The sequence below is a fragment of the Mus caroli genome, chromosome 13 (assembly GCF_900094665.2).
Source record: "Mus caroli chromosome 13, CAROLI_EIJ_v1.1, whole genome shotgun sequence".
Classification (NCBI taxonomy): domain Eukaryota; kingdom Metazoa; phylum Chordata; class Mammalia; order Rodentia; family Muridae; genus Mus; species Mus caroli.
In genome coordinates, this window is record NC_034582.1 from 90,867,280 (window position 1) to 90,888,295 (window position 21,016).

The 21,016-nt window shown below is 48.6% G+C and overlaps 1 protein-coding gene across 3 annotated transcripts; it reads left to right on the forward strand.

Annotated features, from left to right (window-relative positions):
- The first annotated feature begins 137 nt into the window (after positions 1 to 137).
- Enc1 (ectodermal-neural cortex 1) lies at positions 138 to 12,017 on the forward strand. 3 transcript variants are annotated; one of them, XM_021180649.2, is made up of 3 exons: positions 138 to 548; positions 3,949 to 5,762; positions 9,524 to 12,017. In XM_021180649.2, the coding sequence occupies exon 2, from the start codon at positions 3,962 to 3,964 to the stop codon at positions 5,729 to 5,731; it is 1,770 nt and encodes a 589-aa protein (XP_021036308.1). In that variant the 5' UTR covers positions 138 to 548; positions 3,949 to 3,961; the 3' UTR covers positions 5,732 to 5,762; positions 9,524 to 12,017. The 3 variants fall into 3 exon arrangements, with proteins under 3 accessions (XP_021036308.1, XP_029324316.1, XP_029324317.1); XM_029468456.1 differs by lacking the exon at positions 138 to 548 and adding an exon at positions 2,027 to 2,179; XM_029468457.1 differs by lacking the exon at positions 138 to 548 and adding an exon at positions 3,401 to 3,419.
- The last annotated feature ends 8,999 nt before the right edge of the window (positions 12,018 to 21,016 follow it).

A 21,016-nucleotide genomic window follows, 5' to 3' on the forward strand; every position in this document is an offset into this window, starting at 1 on the left:
GTCAGCCCCCTCCCCCCCAGCTCCTCCCGCTCCTGCCGGCGTCGTGGACGCGCTTCCTCCCTCCTCCCCCTAGCGAGCCTCTTTGCATACGCGCCCCCTCCCGGGCGCAACTTATAGCCCGGCGCACGGTGGCCAGGCGCAGTCAGCTCCCGCAGCCTCAGAGCCAGCGGCGCGACGGAGGCGCTGCAGAGACCCAGAGCCGACGCCAGGCGGCCGCCAGCGCTCACGCCGCAGCCCCGTTCCCTCCCCCTGCGTGCAGCCCGCCTTCCTCCGCGGCGCGGCCGCCGCAGGCTCACTCTCCCCTGGCTAGGCGCGCGCCCGGCCGGGGCGCCAGGTCCGTAGCAGCAGATCCGGAGACCGAGGTCAGCTGCCTGCCGAAACCGGCCCGGGAGCCACTACCCCGGACGCTATCGCCTCCCTTCCCGGCGCTCTTTTCTCCCCGGCGATCGCCACCGCTTCCTGAAACAGAGACGCCCTTCGTCGGCTCCCTGCGGGTGACCGAGGCAAGAACCGCAGCCGGTTGTGTGCAGAGGCCAGCCGCCACTACTGTAAGTTTGCCCTGCAACCCCAAACCTGTTGCGGGCGCCCGGGTTTCGGGCGGTGGGAGTCGACCGCGGGGTGTGCTTGGGAGCACCGAGCCGGCGCCGGCCACCCTGGCTGTGGCTTAAGCCCAGGAGGTGCTCTCGAGGCAGAACAGTCGCTGGAGTGGGGACGGAGCTGGGAGAGCGACTTGCCTCCCCTCTGCGGTGTAACGCCCGGGCAAGTCTCGGTGGGTGCGAGGAGCCAGGTTGGGGGATATCATCCCGGCTCCTAGCAGTCTCCAGGAAGCCCTGCGCGTGGGATCGGTTCCCCAGGGTGCCTCGTTAGCCGGCTTTGGGGGGCGGTGGAGGCCATGCGCAGACCTCCTCCTGCGGCCACTTGACTGCAGCCAAATGAATGAAAACTGGTTCCTGAAAAACGAGTTTCTTCTGCAAGCTTTTGCCTTTTAGAATGACATTATTAATTTCAAAGGCTAGGTAGGAATTGGTGGGCGGGGTGGAGATGAAAGCGTGGACTTGGACTTGTAGTTTGGTGTCGTCCTCACTGGCATGTCCAGCGTGTTGAGTAGCCGTTGCAAGTGTTGGAGGGGACGGCGTGGCGAAGAGCTATTTTGGTAAACATCTTTATCGTGTGGTTCCGTTGTTGTCAGTAATGTGAGTGCTTGGGAACCTCTGCCTGGCTTCTTTACTCGTGGGATCGAGATCAGGCTTAAAAAACCAGGAGAGAGACGGAGGTGCTCCCAGTGTTGGAGGCAGACGTCCTGCCTAGAAGCAGCAGGAAGTGAACCGAAGTCACTGAACTAGGTGCCCTTTTGATGTTCACAGTAATAGCAGTCTTTTTCTCTGCCTTCTTTGTAGACCCAAGTTAAGTATATGTGTGCATTTTGGGGGTCATTTCCTTAGCATGCAGATTTATGTCTCTGGGGTCTTTAAAAAATGTTGGAAAGAATGATTCATTTTATGTTGAAGGTGTGTTTTAGTAACCGTATGTATAAATTATGTCTGGATATTTTGATGTTTGCATGATTCTAAATCAGAGAGCAAGTTGTCTCCCTAGGGTCTTCAGGCGCACCTTTTTGTTTTAATCATACAGTGGTTGCAAGATGAGAGATTGTGACAGTGACATTCCCTCCCAGTGGGATGGGATCCAAGGTGACAGGGTAGACTCTGCCTCCTGGTTTTCTGGGGGAGACTTAGAAAACACAGCAGCATAAACACAGGATGCAGAGAGGTGCACATCCTGTAGGCCTTCTAGACAAACTGTTTTTTTAAGTATACACCTGGTTGTGAACGTTGTTTTATACCACCTTGACTCCCCAGCCCTGTGGGATTCCAGCTCAGCCTGCTAGCACTTAGATTCTTGTGTTCCTTTCTTGGCTCTCAGCCCGAGAGGAGGCAGCTTCCTTAGACTAGAGACAATCATTTAGAGGTTTAGGCTTAAAGTCTTCCTCAAAATAACTCAGACTGAATGCATTCATTTAAATGGCATCTACGGGGATAAAGCAAGCAGATTGCAAGTGCCTGGGAGCCTGAACACTTCCTAAGCTTAGTATCTTCACAGAGGATGCCTCCACCCGGTCATTCTGCAGAACTTTCCACATTGGGTTAAGCTGGACTAGAAGAGAGAGCCTTTGCTTGAGGTAGGGGAGATGCTTGGGTCCTCTTCATCTTGCTACCCATTGGGAATTCCTGGGTGCTGTGTTGCAGGCTTCACAACACTGAAGCTTTGTAAGTTTGATGCTTACTTGGTTCTCTTTGGTCTTGTTTACCCAGCATGAAAAGTAACATTCCAAAACTAGAGGAAAACAAGTTACCTCACCTAAAGATACTGAGTGTCTCATCAGACACCTACCTTTGTTACTTTTTTCTGTGCCAAACCTCACAGCTGGGGGCGGGGGGGGGGCAGTTTTAGCTCATGAATCTGGCAAGCCGTATTTATTAATAATTTCTGGCATATAAATAAAAAATCTGAATGACTGAAGGAAAAGCAGTGGGACCCAGCTGTGCTGTAAGTTCAGGCTGTTTGCATCAGAAAAGATACAGTAGCTAACTACAGAGCCTATCCTACCGCCATAAACAACCTCTTCTGGCAGGTTCTTAAGGCTTTATCCTCCTTCAGAGCCTAAGAAGAGTGTTGTCAGAAGGGGGAGTTAATTCCATTTTTTAAAGATGGATAGTGGACATTGTCCATATTATTGGCCCCTAGTTTTCTTACAACAGATGCCCCAAAAAGATAGCATTAGATTCCACTGGTGCTAATTTTGGTACTTAGAAAAGCAATAAGCTAGCCAATAAATTCTACAGTAGCCCTCCATGAACAATGGCAGTTAAAATTCACACATAGGAACATGAATCACACACACACACACACCCCTGTGTGCTTTTACATTTACATAAAGCAGTGTTTGCAGTTTGAACTCCCAGTATGCAGGTGCTGCATCTGCAGCAGGTACATAACAGTCCCGGTGATGGAGTGTTTAATCAAAGAGGTGGGTGGAAGCATCCTTTGTTCTTGTGATGGTTTTCCAAGAATTGGTATAGAGCAGGAAGAACAGGGAAAAAAAAAACAGCACGAAGCTGCCTGCTCAAAATATTCTTCCTTTTATGTGCCAAAGTCTCATTTTGGAAGCTGTCCAGGTTCAGAAAGATGGGAGGTAATTGTGGCCAGCATCTACCCCGTGCTTTCCCTGCAGCCTGAGGATCAATGTGCACAAATGTTTACATTCTGTGCATTTAGAGCTCTGGAGCAGTAGAGCTGTCTAGGTAGAAACGGTCTCTTTTACCTTGGAGTAAAAGCTTGGCCACTTCAGGAGTTGGGTAGTTGCGTGTATGCGTGAGTTTGGGGCTGACCAAAGGAATTCTTAATAGAATTTCTAATTGGTAGGTGTTGGTTTTACACGTGGCTTTATGTTGCATAGGGCTTTAAAGCTAAGCCGGTAGCCTCCTGACGTTCCTGGCATTATGAGAGCGGGAAGCTTGGCATTTTAAGTGGCCTGTAGTGAATCAGCTGGCCTAGCCCTGGGAACTGAGAGACTGAGGCTGGCCTCCCTCAGCTTTTGCTGACTTACAAAGTCTCAAGAACTTCTGGTATTCGGAAAGTTGGAAGTTGTCAGTCAGGTCTTCTAAATAAACCTGCTTTTAAACCGCCTCTATCCTCTTCCCCTACCTAGCCCCCCAACCATGAATGGTTCCGATAGCTCAGCAGCATTACAAGGTGTGTCTCTCCTTCCTAATAGTTCTCTCCGACTTTGTTCTGGAGTGGCCATACCCACCCCCCCCTCGGAACTGGAGGCAGTGGACTGACAACAACAAGGCTCTGTTTTCTTTGTCTAAGTGATTGTTGCTTTTGTGCTACAGCTGGGAACATCAAGAACACCGGCTTCAATGGGTTTGTTTTCTTTTCTTTTAGGAGTTGAAACAAAATGTCAGTCAGTGTGCATGAGAACCGCAAGTCCAGGGCCAGCAGTGGCTCCATCAACATCTACCTGTTTCATAAGTCCTCCTACGCGGACAGCGTTCTCACTCACCTGAACCTTCTGCGTCAGCAGCGGCTCTTCACAGATGTCCTTCTCCATGCGGGAAACAGGACCTTCCCTTGCCACCGTGCAGTGCTGGCTGCATGCAGCCGCTACTTTGAAGCCATGTTCAGTGGTGGCCTGAAAGAGAGCCAGGACAGTGAGGTGAACTTCGACAATTCCATCCACCCAGAAGTCTTAGAGTTGCTTCTAGACTACGCATACTCCTCCCGGGTCATTATCAATGAAGAAAATGCTGAGTCGCTCCTGGAGGCTGGTGACATGCTGGAGTTTCAGGACATCAGAGATGCGTGTGCAGAATTTCTGGAGAAGAACCTGCATCCCACCAACTGCCTGGGTATGCTGCTGTTGTCTGATGCCCACCAGTGCACCAAGCTGTACGAACTCTCCTGGAGAATGTGTCTCAGCAACTTCCAAACCATTCGGAAGAACGAAGATTTCCTCCAGTTGCCCCAGGACATGGTCGTGCAGCTGCTGTCCAGTGAAGAACTGGAGACGGAAGACGAAAGGCTGGTGTATGAGTCTGCGATGAACTGGATAAGCTATGACCTGAAGAAGCGCTACTGTTACCTCCCAGAACTGTTGCAGACAGTGAGGCTGGCCCTCCTTCCTGCCATCTATCTCATGGAGAACGTGGCAATGGAAGAACTCATCACCAAGCAGAGAAAGAGTAAGGAGATCGTGGAAGAGGCCATCAGGTGCAAACTAAAAATCTTACAGAATGACGGTGTGGTCACCAGTCTCTGTGCTCGTCCTCGGAAAACTGGCCATGCCCTCTTCCTCCTGGGAGGGCAGACTTTCATGTGTGACAAACTGTACTTGGTAGACCAGAAGGCTAAAGAAATCATTCCCAAGGCTGACATTCCCAGCCCTAGGAAAGAGTTCAGCGCATGTGCAATTGGCTGCAAAGTATATATTACTGGGGGGCGGGGATCAGAGAATGGAGTCTCAAAAGATGTCTGGGTTTACGATACCCTGCATGAGGAGTGGTCCAAGGCTGCCCCCATGCTGGTGGCCAGGTTTGGCCATGGATCAGCTGAACTGAAGCACTGCCTATATGTGGTCGGTGGGCACACAGCTGCAACTGGCTGCCTCCCAGCCTCCCCCTCGGTCTCCCTAAAGCAAGTAGAACAGTATGACCCCACAACCAACAAATGGACCATGGTAGCCCCACTCCGAGAAGGCGTCAGCAATGCTGCTGTAGTGAGTGCCAAACTTAAGCTGTTTGCTTTCGGGGGTACCAGCGTGAGCCACGACAAGCTGCCCAAGGTTCAGTGTTACGATCAATGCGAGAACAGATGGTCAGTGCCGGCCACCTGTCCCCAGCCCTGGCGTTACACAGCCGCAGCTGTGCTGGGGAACCAGATTTTTATCATGGGTGGGGATACAGAGTTCTCTGCCTGCTCCGCTTACAAATTCAATAGTGAGACTTACCAGTGGACCAAGGTAGGAGATGTGACAGCCAAGCGCATGAGCTGCCACGCCGTGGCCTCCGGGAACAAGCTTTACGTGGTTGGAGGGTACTTCGGCATTCAGCGCTGCAAGACTTTGGACTGTTACGACCCAACTTTAGATGTGTGGAACAGCATAACCACAGTTCCCTACTCTCTGATCCCTACTGCATTCGTCAGCACCTGGAAACACCTGCCTTCCTAATGTAGAGCATCCTAAAGAAAGCACGCATGAGGTAAGAACCCGTAGCTGGAGGTGCAAGCTGGAAATTTCAGCCTGGTAGCTTGAGTGGATGTGGACTGAGATGGACTGCTTGTTGTCTTATCTGAAGTCACACATGTACAAACTTGAAAGGCTTTGCATTCCTACAACATAACTGCTTGGGTTGACCACCACTGGCACCCCTTTTAACAGAAACCAGTGGTTCTCAGCTGTCACTGAACCTCAGAGTCTCCCAAAGAGATTTTCAGAAGCTGCCCACTCTAGAGACATTATTTTTGGGGGTTTGGGGTGGAACCCATTGCTATAATACTTTAAAGAAAGTTTTCCAGTGATACAAGTATCCAGCCAGAGTGGGAACCCCAGACTTCCATTGTGATTCCAGCCAGTGGTTGTAACGTGCTCACTGTGTTCCTAGGGCAGGACCACATGCTTCACTCAAGCATCCTTGGATGCTCAGAACAACCCCTGGGATGGCATCACTAATCTCCCTATGCAGATGCACAACCATGATAAGCTATGGAGCCTGACCTGTACATTGCCCAAAGTCCTAGACCTCAGTAAGTGGTCAGGTCAGTGAGGAATGACCCCAGAGCATAAGCACTTGAGTATGCAGTTGAGCTGCCGCCTGATCGCCTTCATCCGGGACCATCCCAGGGATGCTCTGTTGCTGTTCCAACTTCACTTCTCCAGGTCTTTCTGTACTTTATAATAGACTTACAAAAAAACCCTGCTCGCGGCTCCTAGTTTATTGACTCCAGAGTTGTATAGTCACTTATTTAAAATGCCTCCCCTCAAAATACACCCCATCCCTTCAGAGCATGTGTTAATTTTGGAGGAAAATCTAGGTTGTGCTCCTGAAAAGTGATGTCTTGTGTAGACATAGTCAGCTCTAACTTCATCCTTTGGAGAGAGTTAGTTAATCAGTCAGCCTGACTCTGCTGTTGGGACGAACACAAATTGTATGCTATGTCATACATAAGAATGTATTGTTCTCTTGAATCCAATAATTAATCATCAGCCTGCACAGTTAGGTGTCACGTGTGGCTGCTTCGCTCCTGTGGAATATCCTCAGGCCTGGCCCAGGAATTGCCCCAGCTTGTGTGTCTGTTTAGAATCCTATTGCTATGGTAAACACCATGACCACCAGCAGTAAAGGGGAGGGATGGACTCATTTCTCTGACCTGTTATCAGGTCACAGCCCATTGGTGAGGAAGGTCAAGGCAAGAACTCAAGGCAGGAGCCTGAAGGCTTGCTCCCTTAGCTAGCTCAGACTGCTTTCCTGTATATCCCAAGACCACCTGCCCAGAGCTAGCACTGCCTACAGTGGCCTGGGTCCTCCCATATCCATCATGTCCAAAGGCATGTATACAGGTAATATTGACTGAGGGTCCCTCCCCTCAAATGACTCTAGCTTTTGTCAAGTTGACAAAACAACAACAAAACCCAAACTGGCTTAACAGAGGCCCAGGGGCGCGCTGACTCCCAACTCACTGCTAACCGGAAGAGAAGAAAATAATGTCACTGTGGAGGAACCAGAGAGAACTTTGGCTCTGCTTTCCTTAGGGTGGGACACCTCTAAAGGGGCCTTTGGAAGGAAAAATGGGGATACCCCCAGAGCGGTTGTAAGCTAACCAGAGGGGTTTCATCTTTTAAACCTTTCTTTTTCCATGTTAAGTAGCTCACTTAAACGCACCAAGACTGGTCTCCCTTTCACGTTGTGTCATGGTTGTTTTCAACCCCTTGGCTGTCTCCCCCAAGCTGCCCCAGCCAGCAGGGCCGTGGTCCCTGGGCATGGGATTCCTCCAGAGGAGCAGCAACAGTCAGAAACCTCCTCCGAGGAGCAGTCTACTGACAGCAAGCACCCCACACCAAACTGGTTTGTGCAGCCTAGCTGGCATCGCAGTAATCCAGAATAAACAAGTGTTCTGCAAGTGGTTATTTCATTTGAGATACGGGTGCATGACTCAACTCTCAAGCAGGTCTAAAAAACATCTTAGGTGAGAAGCGCTAATTAACAGACTCAAAATTAAGAGTTAGTTCAGAACCAACTGTGTGTAGTGCAGCTGGAAAACTTGCCAGGGACTGTGGTGGTAGGTCAGAAATGGCCACTGGGAGATTGGGAGGCAAGGACCAAGTGAGAGGTTGCCAGTGTTCTCTTGACCTCCTTTCAGGTCTCCCTGGACTTAAGACAGCTCTTGTTGAGTGATTTTAACCACAACGTCCAGAAAACTGTCCCAGTTCAGACTGGTGGGTGGTGGGAACACCTAGCCCCATCTAGCCCAGAGCCAACTGTGTATTACTGACTTCTCCTGCAGTGAGACCTTGCTCTGATCTGGCTGGAGCTCACTCTGTGTGTCCCGGGGACATTCCGTTCCTTTGATTATCAGCTGTTTGTGATTTCTAGTCTTTAGTTTTGGTTCCTTTTTCCAGCCCAGAGTGACTGCGTTAAGGTATTTGAACCTAATCACTTGCTTCCGGTCCCTGGGAAACAGCAAACTGAAATGCTGTGTTACATGTAAAACAGCATTCCTCACCCTTGGTATCCCCGACAGAAAAGGCAAGCACATAAAAATTGATCTTGATAGGGCCGGCTTGCTGCTTTTAAAGGGTGACATGAGCCCCTGATCAAAGCCAGTCTTTGGGTTTCCGACAGGGAGAACAATGGTTAAAAGTTTACTATACGCAAGATGCTGTTAAAAACACTTAGAGCCCTGTGGAATGACATTCAGACATGCCCTTGGGTGTCAGCCCTGCCCTCCACCCCAGTCCTCTGATTTCTGAATGCATCCAGGGATAGCAGACACCTTCCCAGGACAGAGACCTCACCCACCACGGAGATCTGCACTGACCCCTGCTGCTCAGTCAGTCAGTGGGTTAGAAGAGAAACTACTCCGATTTTCTAGTAATTTTGTGGTGTCTTATGGCCTCCGCCTGACAGGATGTGGACTTCTCTTTGCCTTGCGTCTTCTTTTAGAAACTACCCCCTCTTCCTTTCTGAGTGTGCTGTGTCTTGAGAGGTTATGTGTTACAAGACACATTCTTTTGGCCTAATGTGGATATACAGGTTACAAGGAGGTGGGGCTAAGGGATGACACCAAAGGCTAAGGAATGTCTTGTAGGCTTGAATCACTGTTAGGCAACAGCCAAGACAAACAATTAGGAACTGACTCACACTTCTGAACGCACACAAGGCGAAGAGAAGAATTTGATCAGTTAGTGAGTGGTCCTGCAAAAACTCCCTTTGTCCCTGCTTGGGGATACTGCGGCAGCGAGTGGGGGAGATGCATTTTAAAACTATGGCTGCCTTCTGTCTCTGAAAAGCCTCACTTGGATTCTTTATGATCAGTGGGTTGGGGGGGGTGCGCGGTGTCTCCTTTTCTTGACACCCCCCACACATACACACACACACACAGTGATTATGTCACAATAGCTCTTTCCAAACATTGGAAACAGAAGATGGCAGCTCATCATAGCATCAACCTGTGTAGGCTTGAGTTTGAACATACTCATGCATGAGAGAGGGCAGGCATTGGACACCATTGTTTTATGGGCTGACCATCATCATGGTATCAGCCTGCTGTGTGTGCACAGTTCTGGTTGAACTCAGCCTGAACACAGTTCTATTGCATTCAGACCTTCAGAAGTGGTCTGCTCAGCTCTGCCCTGAGTCTGAATTTTTCTAAATAGCCTGCTTATTAGCGAATGTCTTAAAACACGATGTATCACAAATCTCTCATACTTTTTTTTTTCCTCTTTCTTTCTCTCCTGTTTTAGCTCATTCTGATGCACGGTGAGATGAGATGTCATTTCTGCTTTGGAGAAGGCAAGTTTAATGAAGAGAAAGAAAAACAGGAGCAGTTGCTACTGAGACTCCTCGAATACCATCGGCTGCACCTTGCGAACACTCTCAAGTGGACATGAAGGAAGGGGTGGGGGGAGGGGCGGGATTTTTTTCAATATAAGTAGCAAGCACATGGTTTAAATATGAATGACTGAACTTGTGATCTAGTCCTTGTCTGGTAATTGTGGATTAATGTCAGCGTTAATCAGCCCCTCAAAGGGAGAGAAAAGCTGGGCTTTTCCCTTGCTGTACCTCATTCAGCTTTTGATTTCCATGGCCCCACCATTTATGTGCAAGATTTGCAATGGTTGTCAGCTTCCTCTGAAGACTGAGCTTGATGCCTCCATGCCAGCTGCCGTTGGAGATGCAAAGCCAAGCAAGGGTCAGGAGGGAAGCTGGCCCGGCTGACTGGAGAATGGGAACCCCAGGACTCTCCACTCATCTCGAAGGGTTGTGGTCCCCCCCAGGAACGTCTCAAGACAATGGGGACATTGTTGGTAGCTGTTCGGTAGATGCTCTTTGCTATTTATAAGTGACTTTAAACCTTCTCTTGGCTGTTAAGAAATGTGTTCTAGATTTAGCTATTTATTGTTTGCGGCCTGCATGCTGAAACAGTGCTTACGTTGTCTCCATGTGTATGGGCCTGTGTGGATGGTCGTATGTTTTGCACATTTTGTAGTTGTTGGTGTGCTTTGCCGCACACAAAAAGAAGACTTTGGGGCTGTAATTTGGGAGGATAAGTAGAGGGTGGGGTGGGGGAGGGGTGCATTTTTTGAAGTGTCGGGACAGAGACAGATTCCAAGACAGAAACTTCAATTACATCCCAGAGGCAGAGAAACCTTTCCTAGACCACTCTTTATTGAGGTACCCTGGTCACACTGATGGCAGGACACACAAGAGCAGGGTATTGGTCTGCCCGTCTGATTTACCTAACTTTGGTCTCGGCTGCTGACTCTTGGAAAGGACCAAATTACTTTATAGTATTTCCCCCCGTTTGTGTAATGTCCTGAAACCTTGGAGAGGTTCCAGAATATTTCTGTATATAGGGCACAGGTGAAGACATTGTCCAAAGCTTATTTATTTATCTATTTATTTACCCTGGGCGAGTAACCACACCAGTGGGGGGGGGGGGAACTAAAATGTGCGGAGTGTAAACAAACTCACTGACCATGTGGCTCTTGGACCTTGATTTAGAAAGGCTCATACTCCGAGGAAAACATCCATTTTGATACAATGTAAACGTTATTGTTCACCCTTGGATACATGTTGAAAGAGCTCTTTGGTACACGAAAGTGACATCTTTGGGGTCAGTGTTACAAGGTGGCCTGTGGAGGTCCTCCGGTCCTATTGGGATCATTTGTGAATACATTCTTTGCTCCTCTTAAGTGCTTGTTTCCTAACCGTGCAGTGGTAGGTATTAGTACAGTGGGCACTTCCCCAGGGATTTGGGGAAGACCAGAGCTTGCAACTCTGCCTGCTTTGATCCATATTTCTCACAGTGCTGTATTAAAAAATAGAACTTAAGGCAGATAACCACCTTTACATTGTGAGTGTGTTTACCTTGTCTAATGACGGATAATTCCTTAACATTTCTCTCCACCTTAGTACTTTAGGCTAATTATACACGTCTGTCTGTGCCGTGAGTAAGTGGACTGTAGTTGGACCAAAAAAACAAAAAACAAATGAGCCGTTGGAACATTTGAGCAGTCAGTTTCTGGTCCTTAGATGTATTCTAAGCAGTGTAAGTGTCTGATTGTACCCTGGTGGCATGATCAGTTGTCTTATAGCTGTCCCCGCTCCATAGTTTACAATGCAAATCTGTCTCAAGATCTTCACTGCTGCTGAGAGCAGGAGAATTCTCTGCAGCTGTTTCAAAGTTGTGGTCTGGCCTTGAATCCTCTATTAATTACTGTGTGAGCCAGAGGGAGCTGCCCTGCAAGGGTGGGCCCCCAGCCGGCAGGGGAACTTTCTAGACTCCCGCTCATTCAATTGATCTAGGCATTTGGGCTTGCTACTTGACCATTCTCACCCTGTGAAATGTCCCACACTTTGAAGCAAATACAATTCACAGCACAGTACACACAAAAACCCTGGCATAAGACAGGGGAGGTTCTTCTTATTTTGTGAGCCGGTTGCCCTGGAAACGGATAACAAAGGGCAGCCTTCCACTTCTGGTATAATGGGGGAGCCTCTTTTCTCAGGCTTGACACCTGTCTGAATAAGAGTGATTAGAGCCGCATAATATCCCTCTCTTGGCTATTGAATAAGTGGTTCACATACCCAACCCTGTAGAAGTTAGAAGATGGTCGGTCGTGTCTGTATGTTCTTGTTTGCATCTACTACATTTTTAAGGTTTTGTAAAACTGTTATTTTTTTTTTCACGATGTGAAACTGAAGGTCAATAAATTATTAGAGATTTTCTCTTCATTGTATTGTGAGTTTTTATTTGACAGCAATGAAATTTTAAGCATTGGAAATGTGTTTTCTCATTTAATCAATGTGAAGATTAGTTCACGTGTTTTCTGAATGTTTCATTTAACCATTTAGCACCCATTTTATGAAAGGCGTTCCGTACATAAAAAAATTTATTTGGCTTTCTTTCTCTTCTCTCTTCCTCCCTTCTCCCCATTCCCTTCTCCTCCCCCCTCCCTCTCTCTAGCCCTAACTGGCTTATAAACTCTCAAATATAGACAAGGCTGACCTTGAATTCTGCTCCTCTTGTCCCTGCCCCTGAGTTCTGGCATCTAGAGAGTAGAATCTCTATAAGCAAAGCAGTGTGTGTCATTTCTGTGTCACTTGCAACCTGAAGTGTGCGGTGTATTCCTTATATTAGAATCTAGACTTTGCCTCTTGGTGGGTTGTACTTTATTGAAGAGCTGTCAGGAAGGGGTGGAGCCTCGTGCTCTCCATCCAATGACAGGGAAGTTTGAAGAGTGTCGTCAGTCATTCTCTGTCAGGGGACAGAATGCTCTGGTGTGATCTGCAGGCACACTTGGCTGCTTCTGAGTTGACAGCTGTGTGTAGCTGGATGAAGCCTCCTGCTCTCTTCACAGTGGCTTCATGTCACATTGATGTCCCTTTATCACTTGGGCCAGGCCCCTGATTCCCATGTGCAGAGCAATGTTGGGCACAGTCTTTCCTGGCCAGAAACTAAATGCTACCTAATAGGGACTCTAGGAATCAGTCTCGTGAGCAGGCACAATGCAGTTATAACTGCTGGACCTTGACCAAGGTGTTAGCAGAGGCCTTGAGTTGACAGAAGGCTCAGTTGGTTCCATGCTGGGTGAGGCTGGGGTAGAGCCAGGCTTTTGGGAACAAATCTCCAAGCCTTCAGATGCCGAAGGCACAGTGTGTATGACCCATGGAAACCCAGTGGTTCACACAAGTATGACAGCAGATGACAGGGAAGAGAGGAAGTTGGCACAGGTTCATTAAGTGAAACTTGGAAGAGCGGTGGCAAATAGTTACTAACGGAGATCGTTATGGACAGAACTCTTAAGATTGTGTATGTGCGAGTGTGTGTGCACGAATGTGTTGGGAAGCCAGAGGACAACCTCAGTGCTGCTTATTCACTGGTGCCACCCACTTTGCTTTTCAGATGGTCTCTGACTGGCCTGGGGCTGGCTCACAAAGCTAGGCTGGCTATGCAGTGAGTTCCAGGTATCTCCTGTCGCTGCCTCCCCAGTTCTGGGATTACAACCATGTCTTACTGTACCTGGCCTTCAAAGTGGATTCTGGGGATGGAACTTGGGCCTCTAGGCTTGTGTGGCAAACACTTCACCACTAGAGCCATGTCCCCAGCCCTGGACAGGTATGTGTGCGTGCGTACCTCAGTTGGGACATGTGGACATGTGAACATGTGAAGGTGTTTCATCTTAATCTCTCACCTTCAGACACCACAATGAGCTCAAACACAAAAATTTCAACGACTTCTGTCTTCATGGCAGCAATCTGCCCACAGTGGTAAAACCGGTGGTGCCTGGCACATGACAAAGGTGGGCTGTCAGGAGTCTGAGGCGATTCTCTAAACATTGTTCTCCTGGGCTTGGATCTTAATTCTCATGATCACAGGATAACAGCTGCATCACGCAGAGTCCTGTCTGCTTGCTGGGGAGTCAGAGTAGGTGAAAAGTGCCCGAGGGGGTGTTCTTTTTTTCTTAGGATGCTAACAGTTTGCCTAATAGGCTCACATGGACCACTTTTAATCTCTTGGTAAGAACTAGGTCACATGAACTTTTACCAAGATGGATGAATGGTTAGGGACAGAACTTCCCTATAAGACAGTTGCACTGATGTCACCAGTAAGGGGAACAAAAGAGAACTGACAGCTGAGCCCAGGTTATCCACTACGGTGGGTGGGGTTAGGTAGGGCTGGCTCTCACAGTGAATAAGCAGAGCCACTGCACACCACAGTTCGGTTGACATGTGTGGGTGCCATGATGAACTGGGGGCACTGTTAGTGATGAGCTTGGCAGTGACGTAGACCAGACAGAAACCTTTCCCAGCATCCCTCAGCCGTGGCTCCTCCATCCTTACATAGGCACCAACTGGTGCAAACAGCAAAGCTGAACAATGTAACCATTTTAAGGAAAGCACTAAGCTCATGCCTGGCACATAGTAGGCTCTCTGTAACGTTCAGGTGTCACTGTACTAATAGTGGGAGCTCAAGGCTGGCTTGATCTGTCCTATCCAGAAGCTGAGCTTGGGGAAATGATTGAAGAGGCCAGCAGCTCCTGAGCCTGCCTGGCATGAGGATGAAGAAGCAGGAGCAAAGTGTCTTTGCCCACGTCTCCAATGAGTCCTCACAATGGATGCCCAAAGATAAGGTTACAGTGTGTGTGTGTGTGTACGAGCGAGCTCGTGAGCTCGAGAGAGAGACAAAGAGAGACAGAGAGACAGAGACAGAAGAAAGACAGAAGAGAGATTGAGAAAATGGGACCCATAGGAGGTTGATAATGCCTTAAGACTCAAATCCAGTAACCAACCAGAAAGCTGTCCTACTTCTAAGCAGTCTTGGAAGAAGAAGAGTGTCTAGGAGCCGGTCCAGAAAGGCAAATACCCCCGTAAAAAGTTGCTTTAAATGGGGCTGAGAGATAGCTTAGTAAAGTGTTTGCTGTGCAACCATGGGGACCCTAGAAGATGGGGTGTGGGGACATGGAGGCAGGAGGATTCCCAGGACTTGCTGGTCATCAGCCTCGCAGATTTGGCAAACACCAGGCTAGTTAGAGATGTATCTTACAAAATGAGGATGAGCACTCATGAGGAATTACACTCATGGTTATTCTCTAAAACACACACACACACAGAGTCTCAGATGGCTAGTTCTTGATTAATAACTGACAGGTTCCAAAGTTTTCATCCCTTAAAAACAAACAAACAAACAAACAAACAAACAAACACCAAACCAAACAAACAAACAAAAAAACCCAACTAAATGTATGTTCCAACCAATCGCCACCACAGGATGCTGGCTGGCATCTAGTGGGCCCACCTGCTGTCTCCCAAAGCTGACAGACTCCATTCAACCCCAGCCTTCTCCTCCCTCCTCCCCTACAATAAAGCCTTCCCACTTGGCTTCCTTTGAGTTTCTGCCAGTGGCAGTGGTCTGTTCTCTTGCTGTGTGTGACAGCTCTGAATGAGCTGCAGTTGCTTGAGGCTGCTTCCTCCCCCCTCCTTTTTTTCTACAGACAAATGTTTGTTCATTAAAATAAGTAAATATCTCAATAGCTGGGTTCCAAGAAAAGAAGTAAAGATCAAATCGTGGGCTCTGGACAAGCTAAGGGGTTCAGAAAGTTGCTGCGGTTGTCCTGAACGTCTGAGGAAAATGGATTTTGAGTTAAGGGACTTGAGAGGAGGCTTGGCACAGGGAGAGCAGTGGCTTTGTTTGGGAGTGTTTTTGAATAAAGTGCACACACAAATAAGGTTTCCAGCCACATTCATGGTGCACATGAACATATGAATAAATGCAAAGACGTAACAGCTAATTCCTGGTCTTGCCTGTTGCAAATCTTAAGTGCTTTGCCTGTCTGACACGTACTCAGACTTAGCCATCTGTCCCACACTTGAATTTAATCAGAGACAATGAGTTTCAAAGCTCTTGCCATTTGTCAGACATTGGAAAACTCTAGGTTAAAGACCTAACTTTTAGAGGAGGGGAGGCTTGGACACTGCAGCGTGACTGAATCAAAAGCAATTTTGCTAAGTAAATGATAAATCTACCATAAATCGACCATAGCTATGTCCAGCTCCGCTTGCAGCCGGGCTTGCTTTGTGAGTCTTGAGAAACCAAAGGAGACAAAGTTTCTGTCTAGCTCTTTAGTCTGGTTTCCTTAGCAACCATAACCTTTATCTGGGCAAAGATGGGTGGCTGCGGTTGGGGAGAGGCAGTTGGAATTTCAGCACGTCTTTTTTACCAATCCTTTGCTGGCTTATCAGATCACTTGTTTTACCCCTAAGTTATTTTACAACTACTGGTGAGGGAGTGTTAGGAGGCAGACTGGCTGAGACCCGCTCCTCCCCCACCCGGGAGCCAGGCTACTATTGCGACCACAAAGGTGAGCCCAGACTCTTAGTAGACATGACCAAGCAAAGTGCCAAGGGCAGTATCTGCTTCCTCTGAGACTGCCCAGGATGTATGGCAAGCTTTAAATACTCATGGATACGCTGGCGGAGGGAGCCATTCTGAGAGAGCCTAGGAGTTTTGAAATAATTGATACATCTGAAGGGTAGAAGGAGAAAGAGCAGAAGAAAGCTTAGGGGCTATGTGTCTGTCGTGGCGGCCTCTTAAGAACCTTTTCTGGTGTTTCCAGAGAGTCCATCAATCTACAGATGATAATTTCTCATTATAATATCTCAATAAAAGGGCACGCAGAGCCGGGCGTGGTGGCTCACGCCTTTAATCCCAGCACTCGGGAGGCAGAGAGAGGCAGGTGGATTTCTGAGTTCGAGGCCAGCCTGGTCTACAAAGTGAGTTCCAGGACAGTCAGAGCAACACAGAGAAACCCTGTCTCGAAAGNAGAAACCCTGTCTCGAAAGACCAAAAAAAAAAAAAAAAAAAAAAAAAAGGGCGCGCATGAAGTGTCTATGCATCAGGGCTACTCTGAAGGTTAAAAGGGAGGAGAGCAGGTTCAGGCACCAAGACTGGTAGGTGAGGGAGAGAACAAGAAAGACGAAGTTGGGCTGGCGAGATGGCTTAGTGGTTAAGAGCACTGACTGCTCTTCCTGAGTTCAAATCCCAGCAACCATATGGTGGCTCACGACCATCCATAATGAAATCTGATGCCTTTTTCTGGAGTGTCTGAAGACAGCTACGGTGTACTTACATATAATAATAAATAAATCTTTTTTTTTTTTTTTAAAGAAAGACGAAGTTGTACTTGATATGCTGTGGCTAGGGAGGAGACGGGAAATAGGGTTGCTGGGGAAGTGGAGCTATTCTGAATGATGCACACTGGTGGATGGTTATGTGGTCCAAACCTGTGGAGCACCAAGAGCTAGACCTGGTAGGCCCTGAGGACGGTGGGTAATAGTGATAGGCCTGGGTTGTTACAAATGTAGATTGTAACAAACGAACCACCGTGAGACCAGGTGTCCACAGAGAGGAGAGTAAGGTGGAAATTGGCTGTGAGCGAACCCTTTACTTTCACTTCATGTTCCCGCAAACCTAACTATTCAGAAGAGAAATCTGTTAAACATCCCATATATATATATATATATATATATATATATATATATATATATATAAAGAGAGAGAGAGAGGTAAACTGCTCAATCCAAAATATTATGAAAAAATGGAAGTACAAGGAGTCTTGTAGAGATTTGGCGTAAATCATCTGATCCACTAAAGCATGGTATGTGTATCTATTACCTTGTGTACACTGTTAGCGGTTCCTCTAGGCTCCGCCCATCAGTTACCTAGCAACAGTCAGGTAAGGGTCTGGCTTGCTATAAAAGGACTTTTTGGCCTCTCTCTCCCTCTCTTTGGCCTCTCTCTCTCCCTCCTTCCCCCTATTCCCAGCTGGTCTCTTCCTTTCTCTCTCTCTCCTCTCACTTTCTGTCCTTCTCTGTCCCTTTTCTTTCCCACACTCCCTTCTCACCCCCTTGTATAGCTGGTACCTGGGGGCGGGGATGCCTTAGCATGGGCCCCCTAAGGAATGCCCTCCTGCTGCACCATGCCACCGCATTTCACCATACATACCATGTCCTGGAAAGAGAAAACTTTCCCTGTGACTTTATGAAACACATTAGTTGGTCTTCCACCTAAGTGTCTGGACTCACAGGTGTGAAATGAGGCTCTTTTGCGTGCTAGTGAAGCCTCTTGGGCGCTAGAAGCCCCTTTGTAGTTTCAGCAACAGAGTCTGGTCCCAGGGAGACCAAGGCAGGTTGTAAGGGCTGTGCGCATCCCCTTGATATCGAGGAAGAGATAGTGCCGTAGGTGAGGTTGAGTAGCGATGACCAACATATCATCAATCACATCCATTAAAAAAGTCTCATAAAAAAAACCCAAAACCCTGGGTTCAGAAGGGCTTCAGGACCCCAAATCAGGTCAGCACCATGGGAAGCTGAGATGTAGGCAGGTACGGTGTTTGCCTAGCACGTGCAAAGTCCTGGGTTTAATTCTGGAGAAAGAGAAAGCAAAGGACAGCAAGTGCAGATGGCTAAGGAGGAGCCCAGCCAGCAGTCAGAGCATCACAGACAGAGCACACTACAACTCAGTGTCAGAACCCACTCATGGCTTAGGTTAGCGGCAGCGGCATCTCACACCCACTCCTGTAGAGTCTGCGGGACCCGGACTGGGTCTGCCTGCAGCAGCGGGCTGCGGGCGGGCAGCGGCTATGCAGCGTGTGATCTAGAGTAGTCCTGCATTGCCCTCCTCCCACCGTGTCTAGCATTCAGCGTTTAGTTATTGCAATATGTTTTGTTTCCTTGGGGCGGAAAGCAACTGCCATAAATACCATGATTTGTGCAACCGTTCATATGTGCTTAGAGGTCTGTTTCTTCGTTTGGTTGGTTGGAGAAGACAGCCCAAAACAATGAAGGAGTCTGCTGGTGCCAACTAGGAAGAACAGAGGCTCTCTCCAGGAGAGAGTCTGCTTGGGTTGGCTAAAACTGCTGGAGGAAGCAGCAGTTAGTTCTCTTCGTCCGCACTGGCCGGGGCTGCTCCAACATTCAGCGAGGAGGCCCCTTTCACCTTGGGCATCTCTGGGAAGAGGGAACTACAGTCAAGGAGTTGGTCCATACTTGGTCCATAGTCAAGGAGTCAACTACTTGGTCCATAGACAAGTCTGTGAGGCGTTTTCCGATATGGGAGGGCTCAGCCCATCGTGGGTGGTACCATCCCTGGGAAGGTGGAACAGCAGACTGAGCAAGCTGGGAAGAGTAAGCCAGTAAGCAGCAGCAGCAGCAGCAGCAGCAGCAGCAGCAGCAGTCCTTCAGGGACCCTGCTCAGTACTTGCCTCCAGGTTCCTGCCTTGAATTACTACCAGGAAGTCTCATCACAGTGGGTTAGGACTGTATTCTGCAATTAAACCTTTTTCTCCCTAAGCTGCTTTGGTTATGGTGTTTTATCACAAGAATAGAAAAAGTGTCCAAGACAGGCTCTGCAGGGGAAAGAGGGGATGGGGTGGCTTATCAAGGCACAGTGACAGGGTGCAGATACTGGGACCCTTTGCATCCAGCAAACTGGAGAGAGAGAGAGAGAGAGAGAGAGAGAGAGAGAGAGAGAGAGAGAGAGAGAGAGAGAGAGAGAGAGAGAGAAGGCCGTGGGCAGGTTGTGCTCAAGGTATGAGGGCCTATGCAATAAATACTTCAGCGGCACTTATCTCTTCTCTAGCCTTCCCTGAGCCAAGTCCAAAGACAGAGGAGTTCTGAAGTTCCTGGGTGGCCACTGTTAGCTAGCTGCCATTCAGTATCCCCAGCCTCCGAGGCCTTTCCCTTGCTGAGAGCCAGGGGTCTCCTGACGATACTTGTAGTTGATAGCTCAGGGTCAGAGTAGAAGGAAGCAGCCTGAGGTGAGGCCTGGCAGCTGTAATTGGACCTGGCCCATAGGGATCAGGCGTTTGCCATTTGTTCTACTTTCCCAACACTGTAATGAAACACCGGACAGAAGTGAACCAAGAGAGAGAAGATTTAACTTTTGGCTCACAGACACGTGTATGTGCACAGCTCAATAGAAAACTGCAAACTTACTTAAAACACAAGATTAAAAAAATTTTTTTTCTTTTCCCTTTTTGTAACTCAATTGCATGAACCTTTGTGAATGGCAACCCCTCCTTTTGAAGTGTCTGCCAGGAGGTACAGCCCATCACAATGGAGAAGGCATGCTGACTGCCTCACCCCTGTTAGCAGAGCAATAAGAAAGGAGACAGCAGGGTGACGTCCTGGCAGATTAGGAGGCAGAGTCAGGACTTGAAGGAGGGCCGGGCTATAACCCTCAAGCTACACGCCTGGTGACCTTTGCTTACCAGCCAGACCCCACTTTTGGTTCCACATCCAAACAGTGCCATTAGCTGGGAACCAAATTCTCAAAATGAGCCTGCGGGGGACATACCAGATTCTAACGGTAACACCCTCTATGGCAGACCAAAAGAGGGCAGGTCAGGAAAAAAGGGAGATTTGACCATCTCTTCAGGTTTAGCAAGGCTGAGATAATTCTGCTCACAGGTACACTAGAGCTTGTCAGAGTCTACGCTGGGAAGCTCACAGGATAGAGCTTCCAAGACAGATGCAGCAGAAAGGTACATGCAGCCGTTCCCGCCCAGCAACGCTGCCCCACCTCTAGGGGAACCACTGGTATTCTCAACACTGCTTTTGTCTTCAGCCTACTTCACAGAGCTCAGACATGTGCAGTGTCCCACAAGCTCTCCCCAGGTTCCCTGGAACTCTTTCCCTCTTCTTCGTATGTTGTTTATTTATTTTGATAGCTTCCTGGAATTTGATAGCAGGCTGGATTCAGTATAGCCAAGGATCTCCTAGTGGTTTGAATAGGTTTGTCCCCCCTTCCCCTCTAGACTCGTGTGTTTGAATGCTTGGCCATAGGGAGTGGCACTATTAGGAGGCATGGCTTTATTGCAGCAGATGTGATCTTACTGAAGGAAATGCAGCACCGTGTTGGCGAGCATCGAGGTCTCCTGTGTTCAAGCTCTGCCCAGTGTGGAAATCAGAGTCCCTTCCTGGCTGCTTTCATATCAAGATGTAGAACTCTTGGCTTCTCCAGCACCATGTCTGCCTGCACACTGGTGATGCTTCCCACCGTGAGGATAAACTACAGGCCAGCCTCAATTAAATGGCTGCCTTTATAAAAGTTGCCTTGCAGCCGGGCGTGGTGGCGTACGCCTTTAATCCCAGCACTCGGGAGGCAGAGGCAGGCGGATTTCTGAGTTCGAGGCCAGCCTGGTCTACAGAGTGAGTTCCAGGACAGCCAGGGC